Consider the following 21,463-nt stretch of genomic DNA (forward strand, 5'->3'; position numbering starts at 1 on the left):
TTGCCAGGCAACAGACTGTTCCACCAAACAGAAGTCATTCCTCCAGGTTATTTTGGTGGATGAACTCCAAATTCCCCGTAATTCAGGCCATGTCACCACTCAAATAAAATGGCTTGAACTCGAGTTGCAAGATGATGGAATCTGGTGACTTTTGCCTAAAGCAACTAACAAAGCTTGGATTAAGTATACATAAAATACAAATAATATTTTTCACTATTTTTAAACCAAAAGTGTCTCATACGCTTTTGCATGGGACAAACACCTTCATCATCATGTAAAAAAATTACTTCAAGATGTATACGCAAGGTAGATAAAAGTCTGATTTATCACTTTTTTTTTTTTCCATAAGAAACAGGGAATTATTCTGAAAAGACATCATCTCCACCACCACTACTAGATTCCCACTGTCAGCAAAAACAATGAACAAATTCAGAAAACGCTTGTGACCTCTTCTGAAGGCTCCAGTGAAAGAAATCCTACAGGCAGAACACAAAACTTTTACAGGGAAACCATTAATATGCAGCATTTCATCACAGTTCAACTGGTCTGTTTTCTCTCACCCCATATTCTTCAGCATCCATAAATGTGCACATTCCATGCTATTCCTACAACAAATACACTCCAAGCCCAATGTGTTGACGGACAACGAAACTTAGCCCACCAAAAGGAAACGGTCTTATGAACTATATATTTTTCTTAGAACTATCTAGTAATAAAACAAGTTCCTTCCACATAGTCACTTATGTTGTCAATTAACACATCCGGCCACATACAAGGGTCTGAAAATAAGCTTTAAAAAGGCAAAGGATACCTTATTTTAAGAAGGGGATGGGGGGCAGGGAGGGGGGACAGGACAGGAATCCTTTGAACTTGCATCTACAGCTATCACAGCAGAACCCTTGGAAAAAAAGGCAAGGGAACTGTGCAGGACCTGCTTGTCCCCAAGCTCATTGAGCCTAAATTCAGGAAGTCATCACCTATTACCATTAAAGGCTATCCCGTTCCACAGGGGATCATGTATAACACAACAATTCACACAGCACAGAAGAAATACCGTTTACTTTGTACAGAACTAGCTTGCTTTTAGGCCATGACAGGTACTGATCTTATAGCAAGGCAGGTATTTGTAGATCCCTGCATGTTCAAGTAAACATGGCTGCTTTTATGTTGTCCATTGTTTGATTAGCTCTTAATTAACTGTTTAAAGCTCTGTTTTTAAGGCTCAGATACTTAGTTTCTATCTTCCCATCCAGATTTCTTCTGTACATTTAATTACTCCTTTGTCTGACAGTTTGTACATCTTCTGAGCAAAATTTCACAGAATCATAGAGTGGTGTAGACTGGAAGGGACCTCTAAAGGTCATCTGGTCCAACCACCCTGCTCAAGCAGGGCCACCTACAGCAGGTTGTCCAGGACCATGTCCAGACAGCTATCTCCAAAGATGCAGAGTCCACAAACTCTCTGGGCAAGCTGTGTCAGTGCTCAGTCACTCTCACAGTAAAAAAGTAATTTTCCTTTACATTACTGATATCGAATGAGTTTTCCCTCAGGCCAGAAAGTGAAAAGGTGTGAGAACTTCTCTACTTTGCCCTGCTTTTTGACCACACACAACATACAACACAAAGTGTGATGCTTACCAAGAGCAACATTTGAACTTTTAACTAAAAAAATACAACAAGAAAACCCAAACACATTTACTCATCTTGCTTGGTTTACAGTAGTGCCTACACGCCTTGGGACCAGAGACTTCAAGTAACAAAGGTTATAAAAAGCAGACCAAAATATAACATTTACTTGAAGATTTTAATATTTTTCTTCCCAATGTGAAATTTGTCTCTTTTGGAATTTAAAATGCATTTGACACAACAACAACAACTAAAGAGACTTTCCCAAAATAGTTCTATAGCTTAACATTTCCATAGTAATTTTAAGCTAAGAATTTTTGTTATTTGCAGTTAGAGTTCTATTGCTTTACGATTTCATTTACTACTGAAAAACTAGGAGAAAGGTACCTAAATTACCCCATTGTAGAAACAACTAGGAAAACCAATGTTCATGGAACAGAAATACAACACAAATAAAAGAACAGTTATTTCAGACAAATACTTATTGTGATTTTTTTTTTTCCCCCATGAAACTCTGCTAGCTTGATCAGTTGGGTTTGCTTGAAGGACAAATTAACTTTTTTCTCCCTAACAAAGTTAGAACACCTGAATCAATGCATGGGATGAGTCCTTCACTCAGTCTTTCCCTGACACTTTCTGAACATCTCCCATATGGCTCATTTCTAACACCTACTACGGCTCATTTGTAGTGAATGATCCACTTCTGGACAGTTCAATTAATGTACAAAAGAGTTCACACCAACAAGCTCAGGTACTGCAGAAAAAGAATGGAAATACCAGTCTGCAGATGTTGAGGTAACTGAGTGGTTTATTTTTTAAAAAATGTTTCCTGTAACAATAATAGCAAAAACCATTTCAAATATAAAACAGCAAATCTGAGGAAGTTAATAGCCCTGATCAAGACAGCTTATTCCTTATAAGTGATAAGCAGAGTTCAGACTTTAGCATGTAGTTTTTTATTTCATAACCATTCTTTCCTTGAATACTTAATACAGCATTAAGGACTGCACACCATGCTCTTCACTCTCCTTTCCATGCCACCATGTCTACCATACCCAGAGTGTAGCATCAGGAAGTTTCACAGGAGAGAAATGGAGATAAACAAGAGAAAGAAATTACAACTAATCTCTCACATTCTGACAGCTTGTTCTTGCTCCATAACCTTGGGGAACAGAAATAGTACCTTATATACAAAGGGATGGAGAAAAGGTTGGAGGATTCACTGCTGCTAGCATAAAATTAAAAGTGCTATGGAAACAGCCATAAGGCCTATGTGGAAGAAGAAAAAAAATTTAAAAAAAAAAAAAAAAGGTAGAGGGGAATTCAATGGTCACAAAGCTTAAGTTTAGTTAACATATGAGTCCTGTATGACTAAAGTACAGTCCTGGAGAAGCCAAGCCTGTGACTCATTCCCCTTCTTTCATTCTCAGTTACAAATCTCAACCCCTTTATTTTCCAGAAGACATCAAATGCAATCAGAGGTGCAGTCAAGATAACTGACCAAGATGATATTCAGAATCTTTTGTTCTAATACCTATTAGTGTGTACTAAACAGTTGTACACCATTAGTAAGCAGGAAAAAAAACTGCATACAGAAAGGTTCTTCATGCACCCCCAAATCTAGGTTGTTCCCAAAGCAGGCTTCCCAGGAAGAGTCCCCTAGAGAGAAGCAGGGACTTCTCTCTAACAACAGCAGTCAGTCAGCACCTTCCCATGAAGAAAAAGTTTTTCCAAGACAAATTGGACTGCAAGATACTGTAGCAGCTTGTCAGCTCCAGATAACTGAACCATTTTGAACCATTACAGCTAAACACAAGGTCAAGATTTTAATTCTGATTACCCAGATTAACATTTCTGTAACACTCTAAGTAAGTCGGGTTTAGTGCATCCAACCCAGTTCTGAGTATTTCAACGTGCCATGAAGTGCCAAAGAGTACCATAACAGATTAAATTCTCCCAATGGCAAATTTCTTACTACCAAACTATGTTTACTCGCCTCAAAAGTGTTTCAATTAAAGGGAACAATCCTTTGTCTAGTTAAACATGTCTCATCTTTGCATACAATTACAAAAAAAACACATTAAGAGTCACTATGATACTAACATTTGTTTATGCAGACTGGACAGTAGTAAAAAAATGAGGTTTTTCTTACAATTTTATATTAAAAAAAATCTGTGCCTACAGTAGGTTGCTTTTAGGACAAGAGTTTATTGTAACTATTACAACACAAGACTTTTACGCGTATGAAATAAAACCAAGCTCATGTAAGCAGTCATCAAACTGGCAGAGAAAACCCCTAAATCAAGTTTGACGTGAAATGTTAAAAATTTGCAGCTTTTACATACACACTTGCCCTTATGGGACACTGCAGAGACCTTGCACAGAATTTACTCTAGAACTAAGCTCCGTTATCCAGCCTGGAGCCTCTTAATTGCTCCTTTCCCAACTATTAGACCAGCATAACCAAACAGGCATTTCATAATACACATCAAAACTTCATCAGCAAGTACTGAGGTAAAGTTACCAGTTTATTTTTTAAAAAAAACAAGTCACAGGAACTATGCTGTGCACAAGCATACCTTATTCCACTCAACCTCTTCGCAGAGCTCAAACTTTTAAGGGAACAACTTTAGGAGCTAGTGCAGAATACAACACAAAGCTCCATACAAATGCATGCCATGACACAAGATATCCCAGCTCACATACTGTCACTTTTCTCATCCTACATCCCCCATGCAGAGATTAGGAATACTGCCTGGTTGGAAAAAGCTTTTTGTTGTCATCTAAACATATCAAAGCTCTAACAGTAAAGTCTCACATTCACTCCTGAAGCCTACAAGTCTTTAAGAAGATGGAGAACAGGATCATTTAAGGATAGTTTATCAAATACAAACCGTTCCATTTCAATTGATGCAACTGATAATATTAGTTCAACGTTTAGAAGTGTGAGCTATTTTAAAATCTGAATTTTAGTGATAAGTATAAGGTATTTCCTTACAGTTAACATTTATTACAGAAAATCCTGAAAGAAGTATTAGTTTAAAACTGTCTGGTATTCTTGCAATAGTAAATAACAAAACAAAACAAACAACACCCTCCCCTCCCGCCAAATAAACTCAAAACTTTGTCAGACCACTCACCTGCAACACTGGTAATGGTAACAGGGACTCCTTGAACTTGAACACCTGCAGCACCCAGGTTGGCAACACTTACTGTTTGAAGATTAGGTACTGAAGCAAGCTGGGCAGCGTTGAGAGTGATGGGGGTACCAGCAACAGCCACTGGTGCAATCTGGGCAATGGTTGTGCCACCACTTGAAGACACAGGCGTAATGGTTAGTTGTTGGGGTAACCCAGCATTTTGAACTTGAAGATTTGAAAGGCTTTGCAGATTCTGAACCTGTACAGTTTGCCAGCTGATCTGCCCTGATGGTGTTAAAGTTGGAGCCCTGATGAGCACCTGAGTTGGACTCACTGCCTGCAGCTGAACGTTCTGCAAAGGCTGCTGCTGGATGGTCTGTATAGTCTGCCCTGACTGGAGCTGAAATGACTGTGGAGGAATGGCCTGAATAATCTGCTGTTGAGGCTGCTGGATCTGTATCTGCTGCAGAATAGGCTGACCTACGATTTGAACCTGCTGAAGGGAACCCGACTGATCCTGGACGTTCTGTAGTCCATTGGACTGAAGCTGACTGGAGCTCTGGGCTTCGGAGTCTGCAGCAGTTGTTTGAGGTTCTTCAGTTGTCTGCTCTGAACTGCTGCCTGCTGTGCTTGTGTATTGGCCTGTTTCTGCAGAGCTTACTAGCGTGTCACTGCTAGTTAGAGATGTTGAGGCAGTGGTCGTAGAGGTGGAAGATGAGGAAGGAGACTCTGGCATTGTACTAACAGAGGCAGAAGTGACAGGTGTGGATGCTAGCTGATTTCCATTGGAAACTCCACTCTCAGTAGACTGGCCAACTTGACCCGAACCTCCTCCAGCTGCCACGTTGTTTATCACAGGCAATGCTAAGGTTACCCCACCAATGTTTATAGGTAACGTTGTTACAACTTGCGCCTGAGTACCAGGAATAGTTTGCAGTTGCAGTGGTATGGAAACACCAGGCCTAATTTGGACTGGAACTGTCTGATTTGCTAGGTTTTGAGCAATAACATTCCCCGAAGCTGTCCTGTTTGCAGTTGTGAGGATAGCTTGATTATTCCCTGCAGGAATAAGCTGAATTTGACCCTGTATGTCTTGTAGACCAGTAGCATTAGATGGATTGATTTGAAGTTGTTGACCTTCCGTTGTCTGAATCTGTGGGATCACTTGGTATTGGACGCTACCGCTTGGATTTTGTACTTGAATGACTTGGAATTGTCCAGGGGTTGTTGCAGAAGAACTGCCCGATTTGGTTTTTGAAGGAGATGTACTTCCATTGTTACTGCTGGAGGGACTTGCTGCACTCGAGGCAACAGAAGATCCTTGTTGAGGAACATTATTTTCTTTTGAAGCTGAAGGGGCAGCGGCAACAAGCTGCCAAGCGTTTCCAGCAAGCTGAGTTGTTACCAGTTCTAACTGCTGTGGCTGATTCTGAAGCTGCACCAAACCCTGATTTGGATCTATAATAATCTGCTGCTGTCCGGTTCCTTGATTCTCACCAGGAGTTCCTATTTTGCTGCAAGTGGCTGCTAGCAAAGCGAGAGGTGAAGGCTGAGAATCCTATCCGTAAAGAAAGAAAACAGAACAGATTCAGGAGAAGAGCATGAGTATGAACCATCAGAAGTAAGCATTAAGGCTTACACAGGAAGCAGAAAAAAAAAAAAATGTGCTTCTGCATAGACACAGACGATACAGCTCTGAATAAGGAAGTATGTATTTCTGTAAATAATCTTTAAGCATAAAGCCCTCGATTGTCAATGAATGTGACAGCCAGGACCTCAACAGCATCCTCAATCCAGTCGTCTTTTTTTTTTTTTTTTTTCCCGCTAAAATAACAAAAAAATTTAAAGATGCTCCTATTACATGGAAAGCAGCTGATCACTGCAAAATGCAATCAAAAAAAAACATGTCCAGGCAGTAAAACTACTGCACCCAACCAACTACATTTCATCCAACCCAAAGAAAGATGCCCTGAGCAGGAAATGCTGATAGCTGAACATTTCATTTTAAATGCTAATAGTTTGGGCACTTCCCTGTTCGGGTGTGTGTGCTTTACCTGTGAGCCTCCAGTTTTCCCTTTTTTATTATTATTGTTGTTATTCTCTGCCTCGGGAGATTTTTCTCCCTCTGTGGGCATAGTTTCCTCCTTCTTTTGATCTGCAAAAATATCAAGTGTAACAGGTTAATTATTCACCTTCATTTATACAATAACAAAACCTACGAGCATATCCTTTTTGGTTCCCAGGTTGTCGCCTTTACCTCTTCATAAAAACAACAGTGCAAATCATTATTACAAAAGAACGAGTCCTAAGAAACGTGGTTTGAAACCCAACCCATGGGGGCTGGAGAGTTAACACCCAGAAAGGGGAGGTTTGGTTTCCTCTCCCAGAGACAGCAGGAAAAAACCACCCACAAACCCTCCTCCTCCTCCTGCCCCCTAAAGCATCGACGGCCACTCAGTGGCCGTCGATGCTTTAGGGGGCAGGAGGAGGGTTGTGCATGGGAGGGAAAGAGGGAGGAAAAGAGGAATGAAGGAGGGAGGGATGTGCACAGGAGGGAGGGTTAGCGAAGAAAGGGGGAATGGAGGAGGGAGGTACGGAGGAGGCAAGTCGAGGAGGAGGAGGAGGAGGAGAAGAAAGGGGGCATGAGAGGAAGCAGCACGGATGGGTGGAGGGGCGGCAAGAGGAGAGCGCGGTAAGACGGGGGAGAAGCGGGGAAGAAAAGGGGGAACCCGGGAGGGCGGGATAGAGGGGGGACGAAGGGTGGAGGGAGGAGCGGAGGGAGGGAGGGAGGGGTGTGCACGGGAGGGAGAGAGGGAGGGGGTTACATACCGCTCATCCCGCATTAATGCCCCGCTGAGGCGCCGCTCTAGGGGGGAGGAGAAGGAGGAGGAGGAGGAGGAGGCGGAGGGTGGGGTGGGGGTAGCGGGGAGAAGGCCGGTCGCAGCCGGAGCTGGGAGGAGCGGGACGGCCTATTTTTCCACGAATGGCCGCCGCTGGGCTGTGGCGTAGCTGCCTCTCTCTCCGCCCGCCGCCGCCGCCGGACTCAGCCCGCCGCCTTGAGTGACAGCTGCGGGCCGGCCGGGCGGCGAGGGGGAGGGAGGCCGAGCGGCGGCGGGGGCGGGGCCCGCCGGGGCCCAACTGACGCCCACTGAGCAGGAAACCGAGCCCCGCCGCCAGCCCCTCGGCCGCCCCTCTCCGCCTCAGCCCGGCTCCCCACGCCGGCGGCGGAGGCGGGGCGGGGGCGGGACGCGGCGCCCCGCGAGCCCGGCCCCGGCAGGCAGCGGGGCAGGCCCAGGGCCCTCGTCTTCCTCCTCCTCCTCCGCGTCTCCTGGCCGCCCGCGCCGCGCGCCGGGCGGGAGGGAGGGAGGGAGTGGAGGGGCGTGGCTGCCGAGGCGCGCGCGCTTCGGGGAGGGCGGGGGGCGGCGGCGGCCGCCCTCGGCGCGGGCGGGCGGCCCCGGCTCCCGCGCTCGTGCCGCTCTTGACAGCGCGAGGGGCGGGCAGGCGACGGGCGGGGCGGGGCCCGGCCGCCGCGGGGCGGGGCGGGGCCCGGCCCGGCCCGGCCCCAGCCGTCGCCCTCGGGCTGCCCGCCGCTCGCCGCGGCTCGGGCGCCGATTGACGGCGCGCGCGCGCCGGCCGCCCAGCAAATCCGGCGAGGGGCGGGCGGGGCCGCGCGCGGCGCTGGCCAACCGGGTGGCACCTGCCCGCCTCGCGCGCTCGTAACTGACAGCGCGCGGGAAGCCGCGCCGCAGCTTTCCCCTGAGGCGCGGCCCCCTCCCTCCGCGCGGTAACCCCGCCGGGGCCCGCCGCCCCGGCCCGGCCCGGCCGGGGAGGGAGGAGGATGAGCGCGCCCCACGGTTTTCCCTATGGAAGCCAGGGCCTATTCCCCCGTCCCCCGCTCCGTCACTCCTTTGTAACAGCCCTCCGAGCCAGCCCTCTGCCTGCGCGCCCGGCCCAGGGGGAGGCGGGGGAAGGGCGGCCCGGGGATTTCCTCCACACCTGCCGGGGATATTTCCCGCAGCCGGGGGCGAGGGGGCGGTGACTGGCCTCCTCCCTCCTTATTGGCTCAGCCGCGGCGGCGGGGGGCGCGCGGCACGCCGGGATATGTAGTTCCAGGCGGGCGCCGCTTCGCGGGCTCGGGGCGCGCAGAGCGGCGCTGGCGCATGCGCAGGGCGCGGGGTGCTCTGCCCGGCAGGTGCCGTTGGGCGCCGTCAGCCGGCGGGGCGGGCGGGGAGCGGGTCGGGTCAGGTCAGCGCTTCGGGTAGCTTCGCTGGCAGCTTACCAGAGCGGGAGTCAGCCCCCAGCAGCCTGTGGTGGGCCAGGCTGGTCGCCGTTGCATTAAAACCAGCTAAGTTGTGGTTGCGCTGTTCGTTTCCTGCGGTTCTTGTGCTGCCCGTTCCCTGTGGGAGCGGGCCCGCGGTGTTGCCCTCTCAACCCGACTGGCTGTGGTGTGGTGCGAGAAATGGTGGACACGCAAAAAACAGTGGCGTGGCAAAGCCTGTTACCCCCATTCGAATTTGCAGGAAACTTGATTGTAGGGGTACGCACGGGCAGCTCTGTCAGTTTAAATTTTCTATACTACATGCCCAAATTCTTTGTCAAGTAATACAGAGCACCTGCTAACCGCAAGCCGGTGACAAAAGTGCCAAAGAATTTCTTTACCAGCTGTTCAACAGTTTCACCCTTCAGAGGGATGAGGATGCCCTCGAGCTCTATCCTGGGCCTTCCAGCACACCCTCTGGAAGACAGGGAATGTAGAAATAGCAAGCTCGTCCATCGCAGAGTAAGAAAGCGATCAGAAATAAACGTGGCGCAGGCTGTTTCCAGGCGTTGTACACAGTCAGAACACACAGGTCACAAGTAGATGCATCAGAAAATGACCTTACAAATGCCGACTAAATTGCATTCACATAAGCAAATGGTAATATCTCACAGTTGACAGCTCAGCCAAATCTCAGTGCCTTCTCCTAGGCAGTGCTGGGGAGCAGGAGGAGCGGGGCTGCCCCAGGAGGGAGCCAGCGGCTGAGGCGAGCCCAGCCTGGCAGGGCAGTGCCCTCATGGTCAGGACATCATCCCCCACATCCAGACAGGGCCGGGGTGGCGACAGGACCTGCCGATGGTCCAGCGGTCATCAGGTGAGCAGGAGATGGGGCCACCTCCAGCACAGGGCTCGGTCTGGGGCCAGAGCTGAGTTCTGGCGGAGCTCCGGCCCCTGGGGAGCGGGCAGGGGTCCTGGGCAAGGGTGGTCTGCCTGCCCATGCACTCAGGGCTCTGAGAGGTGGAGTACGGAGCACCTCCTGAATGAAAGGTTGTATGAAGAATGGGCAAACGTATTAGCAAGGCGACTTTTTTTTTTTTTTTAGTGAGAGGCAGATGTTTCAAGTCTATGGGAGCTTTTCAACTTTCACTGGATTCCCATCTGTGGCTGTAGGTACAGTGCTTTTGAAAATCTGGCTCTAGGGTGCAAAGAGTGAAAGCTCTGTCTCAACTCAGTGAGTGATTGAAGTGACAGATAAAAGATGTTGGTGGTGTAGGTGGTTTCAGTAGGGGCATCATGATTTTTATATATTTTTATCATCCACAGTTACTCCTATACCACCTACTCTTTCCTAAATTCCAAATGTCACTCTTGCTCAAATTCTTTCTGCCATCTTAAGCTTTCTGAGCCTGCCTCTTTCAGCATTGTTCCCACATGAACCGGTACCTACCCTCTGCACCCTGATACTGGTTGTTCTCTGCAGGATCTCATAGAAGTCAGGAGAAGTCACCTGTTGAGTTACATGGAAGTAGGATCAAGTCTGAGCATGTATATTTGTTGACAGAGTCCCAATTGCTATTGGAATGGATGAAAGAAACATATCAGAAATAGGGAAAAATTAAGCAAAAAGTTGTCATTGCCACTTTCTTTCAGGCTCAGAACTTTAAAAGTGTGTTGACACCTAGAAAGAGTACAGCATGGAAATGCGTGGGTGAGCAGAGACCCACTGAAATGCCAGGTTCCTGGCAAGATGTAGCTCAGGCATAGTATCACATGAGGGTGGCTGGTTTGCACAACAGCCCAAACTACGAAAATTCACTTAGTGCTGAGTCTCTACTTCTTGGCATCTCTCACACTGTGCATGTGTTTTGTTTAATTACAAAGAATTATCTCCTTGTTTTTAATATTTTAATTATCCTTTCTCTCTATCCATATGTACAGTTTTTTGTCTGTCTTGTTTATCAGTTCTTCTACATTTTGTTTCTGGTTATCTGTCTAATCTTTTGACGACATTCCTTAGTACCCTGATTTAATTTTCTTTATTTTCTCCAACTTCTTCCTCTGTGAAGTTACTTCCCTGGATCTTGCTTTTCCCATTATTTTTTGCTACTTTTTTCCCTGGTTCTAATACCCACTCTTTTCTCCACCTCAAAAATATTCTTTCACCCAAATTTGCCACCTGTGTTTCGCATGTCTTCTTTTTTTTTTTCTTTTCTTTTCTTTTTAAGCTCCCAAACTGTCTTGTATCTTCTTTTTTGTCACTTCTGGCTTGGTCTCTAAGCTGGCCTTCATGTTAATTGCTTTTTCACCTAACACACTAACTGGTATTTTTGAACTTATTTAGGCATTGGGTTACAGGCTTGTAGTGCTGAACAGAGCAATACCTAAATATCGTTATTGAGAGGGGGAAAAAAAAAAGGAGGGGGGCATGAAGGGGGAGGGAGAGACAGCTGGCTGCGTGCTCTAGTTTCATTGGTTAGCCTCTCTACTATCTGCCAGCATTTACATTGGTTGCGTTTGGACAGAGAGAGATGAGAGGCCAGCAGCTGTAAACAGCAGAGACCGTAATGAGACGGTGGCTTCACAAAACTGTAAATCCAGTTGTATGGTAGCTAGTATTAGATTAAAAATGCTGCAGCCCTTAGACACAAGATGCTGAACTAGTATAAGACCCCTCAGTTTAACTGAAGGTGGTGGTGGTGGTGAGAATATTTAAATAAACGAAGGAATAATTTTTATCAGGCAGGATTATGCAAGATCAGGTATCAGATAATTGCATTTCTGAACAAACCTTCTTCACCAGCCCAAAGGCTCTTTTACCAGTTCTTTCATGCTCCCTTTCTGCTCTTGATGCTGCTTTGTCGTAGAACCCAAATGTTTCCAAGAAATCACTTTCCCTGTATATATGCAGGTTTGGGTGCATATTTTTCCTCTTTTATTTGGGTCCTTGCTGGAATCCGGTGTTTTGTTGTAAACTGTCTCAGCAACAACAACAGCAGCTTTGAAGAATCTGGTGATGGCATAGAGTTACTGATCAGACAGAGCCTGGACCAGAGCCACAATGGAAATTGTGTACTTGACAAGCACACTCCTTAGGCACTGTTCCACATGATCCCAAGTGGACCAAGTCAGAGGTATTTGACTTGCTTTGATTCTGTGGAATACACCTTATCGACAACACCATGGGAACTCCAGGCACAAATTCTTCTGTAGTGTTGTTTCTTTGCAAATACATCAGCCTGGGGGACCTCAAACAGCACAAGACTGGCTTAAGAATCCTGCCTCTAGGAAGACCAATGGTAAAAGTGAATGCTCCAGTTCTGCCTGCCATGGCCCTAACTTGTCCAAGCCTGAAGTGCAAAGCTCCCCTTCCCTTCTACCCCGTCTATACCCATTGCACCTGCTTCTCACTCACCTGATGTTCTAGGATTTTCACGTCATAACTACGTGGTGGTAATTATGAGAGAACAGGTATGGCTCGGACACCGAGTCAAACTTTATTCCAAACAGAATTTATGTAATAATGTGACTCTAGACAGGGCCCATGTGCTCCCCACCCCCTTACCATATCAGCTCTGACCATTGGATGACATTGTGTCAGACATTGTAAAAGTGAGCTTTTAGCTTAGGATAGAAAAGTGGAATCCATCTGACATTACTCAAGACATTGGACATTATTCTTTGTCATAGTAACAGGTCACAGCTGCGATCCAGGACTTCAGTGTGTCCAAGGACACAGCACGGACATCAACTCAGGACATTCATTGATGGGCTTCCCCTAGCTTAGTCAAAGATGTGCTTTTTTCACCACCCAGAATCACGTCACCCAGCATAATAAAGAAAGGTGACTTGCATACCTTAAGGGAGTGATCATTCTCTTCTGTACACTTTTTTATGCCTGACCTATCACAAGTTTGAAAACTAAAAGTCTTGCTCAAAGTCTGTTTGAACTCAAGGAGGTACTTGACTCTGCTTGTCATTGTTATGAAGTGTCTTTGGCTTTTCTCCTCCTGTCCCTAACTTTTGACAGATCTAAGTCTCTGCAGACATCTTGCCTTCCCCTTTCTCCCAAGCCAGAGACCCCCCATTGCCAAGTGTGTGACATAACCTACCATCATCAGTGGTAAATTAAGTAGGGAAGGAAAAACCTTGGGGTGCACATCCTCACGATTAGAGGATAGATATTGTTAAAAATGTAAAAAAAATTGTAGGAAAGCTATGGGTAGAATCAAGTCTGATGGAAGATGAATGATTTTTCTTTGAGCTGGACAGGCACACACATCCAGCTACCATCTGACAGCAACTTAAGCAGTAACTGAAAAGGTCTCAGGCACAGTCGCCAGTGGCCCTTGATGGGTCAGTCTGTTATCTCAGTGTGCTGGGAACTTGAGGGATCATAGACTGCTTCTGTCAGCACAGCCAGGAGAGAGCTCTGGGACACCCACACGTTGTGCACCTTGCTAAATGGCCGGACACTGGCTTTGTCTTCCATGGTTATCTACAACAGCTTGCAACACAGTTACTTGTTCCTTTTGATCTAGAGCATGGAGACCTGAATATGCGGAGAGTATTTTTTCCCCTTCAGTGACCCTGATGCAGCTGTGAAAGTATCCAAGAAAATTCTACTACCTCTTCTTATGAAAATGGTTGTTTTAATTTCCTAAATAATCTTGCTTGCTGTTGATTTTCCAGTCCCAACGTGCTGCCAGAGCACTGATATAGTGGAATTGTGCTTTGGATCTCCGCATGACCAGTTATCCTCCTCTACTTGTTCAACAGCACACTTATACGAGTCATTACCTCACCAAATAAGGGCTGAACTTACCACAAATCTACCATTAATATTGTACATCCCATTCTAGAAATCTCTTCTCACTGCTGAGCTACCCCACCTGCATTCGCAGAACTCTTCTCACAGAGCCAGACATGACACTCGAAGGGATCCTATCTTTGTCATCAGTGACAATATCTGACTACACAGATAGTCGTGCCTGATGTAACTCCAGCTTTGCAGTCTTGTTTTATGTGGCCCATTGTGTGCAGGAAACAACGCTTCTGGCTCAGGAAGTCTGCATGCATCTGTGCTGCCACTGAAAGCACTGCTGCTGTGCCCAGATATGTGCTTCTTGCTCGGTTTGTCTTGCAAAAATGGAGAGGCTCTGACGGTGGGTGTGGTGACAGGCCTGAGTTTTTTTAAGTTGTTGGGTACTTCAAAGATAAAAGCAGGATCCCCCTCCCCTGTTCCCTGCAGTGAAACCGGGCTGGCAGCTTACAAAGTACCAGAGAATGGGAAAGCGGAATGCAGTTCAAGCTGGAATACTAGTTAACATGCCTATAATACACGTAAGCATAAACAGGATATCCTATGCTCTGCGTAATTTGCAATTTGTGATCCAAATTTTGTACATGCTACCAGTGACCCAGTTCTGCACAAATCTTGTATTAATAAGCATAAAAAAAGCTGCATGAGAGATGTTTCATTAACAATGCTGGTTCTTGTTTGAGAAAATCAATGAACATACCTGGAAATTCAAGTCTACGAATACAGCAGGTGTACGGGAGTATGTGAGGTAGAATTTTTACCCCTCAACTCTTACAAGAAAGAAAACTGACAAAACTAGCACATTCTGTAGTCTCAAATGTATTTTCTAATCTCGACTCTTCAATATGATACAGTTTTATTTTAATGAAGTTTCTGAGGTGAGAGAACTGAGGATATGAGCCATAGACTCCATTTTTATCTAGATCCAAGTCTTGGTGCATTTTGTGGTAGAAGAATGACCCTTGTAAAAGAAGTGCATAGAGAAGGGTACAAATAGAAGTAAACTAGTAGTAATAGATCATGTCAAGTACCCAGGATTAGTGGCTCAAATACCACTGAAGAATGTAGCTAAGAGTAGCAAATTCTTATTACCACAAATGACTGCTTTAAGCAGTAGGTAGCTTTGCTGGTGCACAAGAGATTTAGTCCTAAGTAACAAACAAGATCTGATTTAAGAAGTAATTACAGCTGACTCCCTCTGTCACAGTAGTTGCAAGATAGTGAAGATTAGTGTAGTGATCTTAACTGCAGAAAGGGTGTCCAAAGGCATAAAACTATGAAACCAAAGGCAAAATACTGAAAAAAATAAAATCCTTAAACTGAACTTGGTAAATATTAAATATTGGTAAATATCCACCACAGTAGAATGGTGAAAGCAACAAACATATTGCATTAGATAATTTATTTGAATAATAAATAAGCCTACCAAGAATTAACAGCAGCCCCAGTGATGCCAGGAGGAAGCCTCATGAACAGTGGAAGCTAAATTCTGTAGCTGATATGTGTATCAGAGGGGCTCTTTGGGGAAATGTAAAATTCAAGTGGCCAGAAAATAATCCGAAAGATGATAAGTATTTGGAATCAAAGATCTGCAGGCATCAAGAGACACATTAAACTGTCTTGAGAGAATGGATCAAAGTCAGCAGCAGATCTAACCTCTTTGCAGATGTTACTACTTATAAGGAGCAGACCACCAGGGCATGAATTTCTTTTTGCAGTTAAGAAAGACAAGCCGCTGTCAGAAGCTGGCATGAAAATATTTAGTATTAAAATAAAAAAGCTAATTTAAGTGACAAGTTTCTGTTTCTTTGATACTGTAACAACAGTAGCTAGAATGAAAAAAAACTGCAGGAGCTCACACTGCCTCTTGCTCCAAGGAACAGAGAATCTTTAATGAGTATTTTTCTAACCTCTTCTTAGAAAGCTGAATGGTGGAGATTATACCACATCTTTAGGTGACCTATTTCTGTCCATAGCTATCCTTAGCATTAGAAGTTTTTCTTGCCTTAGCCTAAACCTTTCCTGCTGCATCTGAAGTCAGTTAGGTTTTGTCCTGTCCTTAGTGTCATGAAGAACAATCAATGGGATCCCTACTTATGAGAACCTTCTACATATTAGAAGGTTGTTATCATATCACCTCTGCACCAGCCATCAGCCTTTTTTTTTTTTTTTAGAGCAGATATATCCCTTCCCTTTTTCAATCATTCTCCATCTTTTAAACCTCCTTTTTAAAAAAAAAACAACTTCTTTTTGTACTATCCTATTAAACTACACCAAACTAAGACTTCTGAGAGGTGTGTTAAGAAAAACAATTACTAACCCTGTCTTGCATATGACACTTCTATTAAAATGTCCCAGGATGACTTTTTCTACTTTTGCATCAGCATCATATTGTTGACTCATATTCAGTATGTGGTTTACTGTAACACCCAGGTCTCTTTTTACAGTGCTGTTACTATTCTCCGTTTTGTATTTATGCATTTGATTTTTTCTTGCCTCAATATAGTACTTGGTACTTGTGTTTATTGAGTTTCATCTTATTGATTACAGACCACTTCTCCCATTTATCAAAGTAATTTTGATTTCTAATCCTTCAGCTCCCTTGCAGCCCCTTCTGCTTTGGCATGATCTAAGTGTGCCCTCTGTTCCATCAAGCAAGTAATGAATGAAAACGTTGCATTGTATCAGATCTTGGCTAGACCCCAGCAGAATTCTATATTATATATCCTTTTTGTCTGAAAACACAATAGAGATAAGTCTTGGAGTATTTTCTGCAAGCAATTGTGCGCCTACTGTGTAGCAATTTAGTCCAGAACAAAATACTTCTGTACACTGTCTGTGAGAGTGTCATGTAAGATAGCGCCCACAGATTCCCTAAAGCTGATACATATCACTTCTACTGCCTCTTCCACTGCAGGCCAGATACTATGTTAAAGATGGAAAATACATCAGTTTAACAAACTTTTGTTTGCAACAAATCTTTGCTGGCTGTTTCTTTTTCAATGACCCTCCAGGTGCTTTTTATGTGGCTGTTTAATAATTTGTTATTGTTCTTGATGTTGAAATTATGTTGACTGCTGATTCCTCCTTTCCTTCTGAAGATAATAATATATTCTCCTCTATAGAGACTCACCTGTCTTTCATGAACTCTTGAAGATAGTGATGGCAATGAAGTATTATGAAGGTTTTGATTCTAGAGCCACTCCACAGAAAATTTCTGAGGTAGATATTTAGATAACGAGCCAACGTAGAAATGGTGCCTTTGTGCTTGAAATGAATATTTGACTCTTGGTTTAAGAAGAGGTAGTTTAGGTAAGCATTGTTAAAGACAAAATTTACAAGACAGAAAAGAATAAAGAATAACTTATCAGAAGGAAAATTGTATGACCAGTGTATTAGTATTCTTTGTAACTTTAACAGACTTTTCCTTCTAAATATTGCCAAAGGTTATTATAAGAAGCTATTTAAATAGTTATTAATTTTCTTTACCAAAAATACATTATCATAAAGTGCTGGTTGCCAAATTGCTTACTTGAAATTTGACTGGCAGTAAGTCAGTGGGCAAAAGGAGTTAAAAATGTGAACAAAATGTTAGGATACAAGTAGTGAGATATAGAAATACTGAAATACACGCTATTTACACGTCCAGCCCTTTTTGTCCCCTTACCCTTCAATTTGCTCACTCTTGTTCCTCCCCAAATCACTTAAACCTCTCCCTTTTCCTTCCTTTGGTTCCTCCCCTAAACATCCCATAGTAAATCCCGTACGATCCCAGACTGCTTTTCTCCTGCATCCCATGATGTATCCCACCCCTGGGCAGCAACCCCCTTGGTCTGAAAGGTGATCCAGAGAGCTGCTCACTTGCAGCACCTCATCATGATGGGTTTTTCACTTGGACACTGGGACTGAGGCTCTGCTGGGACAGCCCAGGGAGGGGCCTGGGCAAGGTGTTCGTTCCTCGGTAGTCCTTGGTTCAGGTTCCTGCCTGCCACTCTGCGACCCTGTGCTCCTCTGGGCTTGTGGAGGTGGGCCTTCAGTGGGCTGATGACCCCTGCCATGGGCCTGAGGGTAGCCTGGCAGGGTATTATTTGGGTTCCCCTCCTGCCACTGTCTCTCTGAGCATCTTTGTGGGTGTGTAGGTGAGCTTTATCACACAGAGGTGAGCTTTATCACACAACTGAGCACAGAATAGCTCTTCTGCCACAGATGGGACTCCAAAAAACCCCCCCACCCAAACAGTTGGAACATTTCAAATGTAACTGATTTTGTTAGAGAAATTTAAAGCTCTCTTGAAAGCACCCAGTTGCTGTTGGCCTTGTAAGCAAAGCTTTCTCAATTCGATGTTATGGGTTGTAGAAGGTCCAATGATTACCTGAATCTGTTCCTTCATCTGTTTTAAGGAAAAAAATGTCAACAAACCTGTGAAGAAAACGTGTCATTTTACATTGGTCATATTTCATTTTGGTATTTTTTAACGTTGTTTTTGAGTTGAATTATGACGGAAATGTAAAAAGTTATTTCTGTTTTCTAAAGAACTTCATGCAGATTGCCAAGATTCACCTCCAAAGTGTTAAAAGTCATATTCTAAATCATAACAAAAGTCATCTCTTTTCATCAAGTTTTAGTTATTATGTGAGAGAAAAGAGGAAATTGCTTTTGGATACTCCTTGGAATTATGTGATACTATAAGAAGCTGTTGCTAAGAAATAGGAGAGTTCAGGATTTTCTGCTTGGCAAAAGAATGTGGCTGTGAACAGCTCTCCATGTGACTTAGCAGAGCACCTTAATTTATAGCTGTATGTTTAAATTTTTATTTTAGAGCACAGGCACAGTTGCCTGACATCAAAGGCAGCTTTCCTAGGCTGCAAATTTATTGTGCTTCGCTGTCTTGGTAGCTGCATGTTGCAACAAGCAGCTCACAGAAGTGGACAGAACCAATTTGACACCACGTGGCCCATTCATGTTAGTCTTCAGATGAGGAACAACTAAAGAGTTTTAATGTCTGAGTTGTGTCCCCTGTAACATTAGATAACAACTCTGAACTAGCTAGATGCATCAATAGCCTTCTGCTACTCTCTAAACTGAACAGGAAACCTAATTCATCTCATGTGGTTTCCTGCTGAAATACATATTTGCAATGACAGATGTATGAGCACTGCAAAATTCAGTTGCTAGATAGTGAAAGATATCTTTTGTATTTTTTTTCTACAATGAAACATTAAACTTGCCAAACAAGTGACTAAGCTCAACATAAAATATAATATGGAAATCATTTATCTGTTTACCTCCTTGAAAAATAATAATGAAAAGATAATTAAGAGAAAGATATATAAGCATTCTGTTTTAATGTGTGTATTTTATATATTAAAAAATGGAAGATGGAGTGAAGACTTCACTGGAGTGAAGTCTGCCCTGAAGCTTCACAAGGGCACCTCACATCTTGGGAGCAATCACTGCTCTGCTGCCTAGATGAGATGACTGAAGAGTGTGCACGGTGAGCCAAACTCTGGGTGTCATTAAGTCTCTCTCTGTGCGAATGTATGCATTCAGTCACTGGGGAGAGGTAAGGGCAGAAAAAAGCTGGGCAGCGGCTTCTGTAATCACACAGTGGTGGAGATGGAAGATTTGGCTCTGAGCGGCTAAACTATTTTGTCGGTTTGACAACAAAATATACCCTAGGTAGAATTCCCTGGTCCCCATCTCTATGCTGACACTACCTATTTGTCCTGTTTCGAATAGAGAGTGAGAAGGGGAATGACAGGGATAACCAAAGTCAAACCTGGCACCTTCTGTTTTCATGTGACCAGCATATGCTTTGTGCAAAGTTCCTGCAGAGCCTCTGTAAAGCTGAGATGGCCAGCTATGAACACAACGAAGCAGGAAGCATCTCTAGAAGCAGAAAACTGGCACACTGGAGCTTATGCCAGTTTGATCCCTTCTGCTATTCTGTATCGGAGGACTTATTTGGGATTTCTTAGTTTGAACTCTCATTTAAAAATTATTCTTGTTTTGCCAGAGTTTATAATCTCCCATTGTTAGTAACAGAGACTTCAGAAGCATTTAACATTTATGCTTTCTCTCAGTTTGCTTGTTCTTGACAATACTCCTCTCATAGTCAGGGAAGTCATGATCTTGCAAATCACAGTGATCTATACCAATCTCACTGGTCATTGCAGCACTGGCCATTAGCCACTGCAGTGCTACATTAAGAATAGCCTAAAGTCTTCTGGGTTCAGCATTTAGTTTTATGGGCTGATTCACAGCCACATACTTACCTGCACTGGGTTCATATTCAGCCGTGTGGTTTCACAACTATCTTTAGCCAATTTGAGAAGGTGCTCTTCCAAAAAGAACGATTCTCTTTCTCACCCTGGTGTGTGTCACCATTGCCTCCCTTGTTGTAGTACTGGCGCTTGTGTGGCCATCCAGTGACTCAGAGAAGCTCACTTAACGCAGCTGGAAAAAACAATCACAAAAAAAGGTATTTTCTCAGCTAGGTCAGCAAGCTGTTTCAGCTGCCTATGCTGATGAAGCTGCACAGCCCCAACACAAAGGGAAGGTGAGAAGATGTGGCCCGGCAGAGACTGGAATTGCACCTTTCAGCAGCAGTGGAGGTCAGCTACAAGAGATGGGAAACCACTCCTTCACTATGGGGTTAGCAGAATACTTCTGCACCAATTTTGCTTGCTACGGTGAGGTCTTTTCTTCTCTCCCTTCTTCATAATAGGCTCAGCCATGCTGTGTGACTGTACTTGTAGCATAACTGAAAAGAGATGCATGTTGCGTTTGAGCCCTTGAGCTGCCTTTGCTGGCAGCGTGAGCCACACGAGTACCTTATGGCTGTTGCTTCAGCTCAGGTTTCAAGCCCAAACTCCACATTTATCCACACTGGTTTTCACTTCAACTTGTATATAAAGATGGTCGACTGATGTGCTAGGGGGGGAAATGCAAGTAGGAAGTGTAGATTGGAGAAATTAGTCTGACCTCCATAGGCCACACGGAGCAGAGTTAGCTTAAGTTATACATAATAAAGTATTAAGCCCAGAATGAGGGATGCCTCACAGGGACTCTGCATGAGACATGGTATAGCAGCAGCATCAGGACATATGATGGCCTCACAGGGATTTTAAAGGATATAATTTGGATATCATACAATGTGTGGATGAACCTACAAATAAATAATAGGGATGAAACAATTACCGTTACTTCTCAAAACGTATTTGAAAGTTGATCCTCTGTCTACCATGTTGCTGATACAGATATTTACAAGGAGAGGATAGTGCTGCTATAACTAATACAAGACAGTAACATTCCCTGGAGAGCTACTATGGCATGTGAGGATAGCTGGTCCAGTATGCTCTTTGGCCTTGCTCCCAGCCATTTCTCTTATGCCAGAAGCTGAACAGAGTGATCAGGCACTGCTATTCCACTGGTTTTACAAGTCTCAAGGTATTCTGTAATTTGGAGAAGCTCCTTGGCTGGACATTTCATATTGCTTAAGAACTTTAGGTCTAGAGTCTGTCAGCTTTTTTGTTATTTTTTATTACATACACTTCATTATTTGTTTTCAGAAAAAAACAGTTCTTGATCAACCAGTACTTCCCAGCCACACACACAAAT

At 44.3% G+C, this 21,463-nt stretch overlaps 1 protein-coding gene and 1 long non-coding RNA gene across 5 annotated transcripts in view; one reads left to right on the forward strand and one right to left on the reverse strand.

Annotated features, from left to right (window-relative positions):
- SP4 (Sp4 transcription factor) overlaps positions 1 to 7,930 on the reverse strand; it is a 28,239-nt gene extending 20,309 nt beyond the window's left edge. Inside the window, exons 1-3 of one of the 3 annotated variants that reach the window (XM_049799006.1) lie at positions 7,596 to 7,930; positions 6,986 to 7,025; positions 4,767 to 6,324 (exon numbers count right to left, since the gene is read on the reverse strand). In XM_049799006.1, coding sequence (XP_049654963.1) covers positions 4,767 to 6,324; positions 6,986 to 7,025; positions 7,596 to 7,609 — 1,612 coding nt within the window. In that variant the 5' untranslated portion in view covers positions 7,610 to 7,930. Of the gene's footprint in view, positions 1 to 4,766; positions 6,325 to 6,820; positions 6,922 to 6,985; positions 7,458 to 7,595 lie in introns of those variants that run through there. The other 2 variants (XM_049799004.1, XM_049799005.1) reach the window with 2 other exon arrangements.
- Positions 7,931 to 11,498: 3,568 nt separating this feature from the next.
- The window catches only part of LOC126037998 (uncharacterized), a 31,723-nt gene continuing 21,758 nt past the window's right edge, over positions 11,499 to 21,463 (forward strand). For both annotated transcript variants that reach the window (XR_007505855.1, XR_007505856.1), the window contains exon 1: positions 11,499 to 17,065. This is a non-coding gene — a long non-coding RNA (uncharacterized LOC126037998). The remainder of the gene's footprint in view (positions 17,066 to 21,463) is intronic.

Source organism: Accipiter gentilis, chromosome 4, assembly GCF_929443795.1.
Source record: "Accipiter gentilis chromosome 4, bAccGen1.1, whole genome shotgun sequence".
Taxonomy (NCBI): Eukaryota; Metazoa; Chordata; class Aves; order Accipitriformes; family Accipitridae; genus Astur; species Astur gentilis.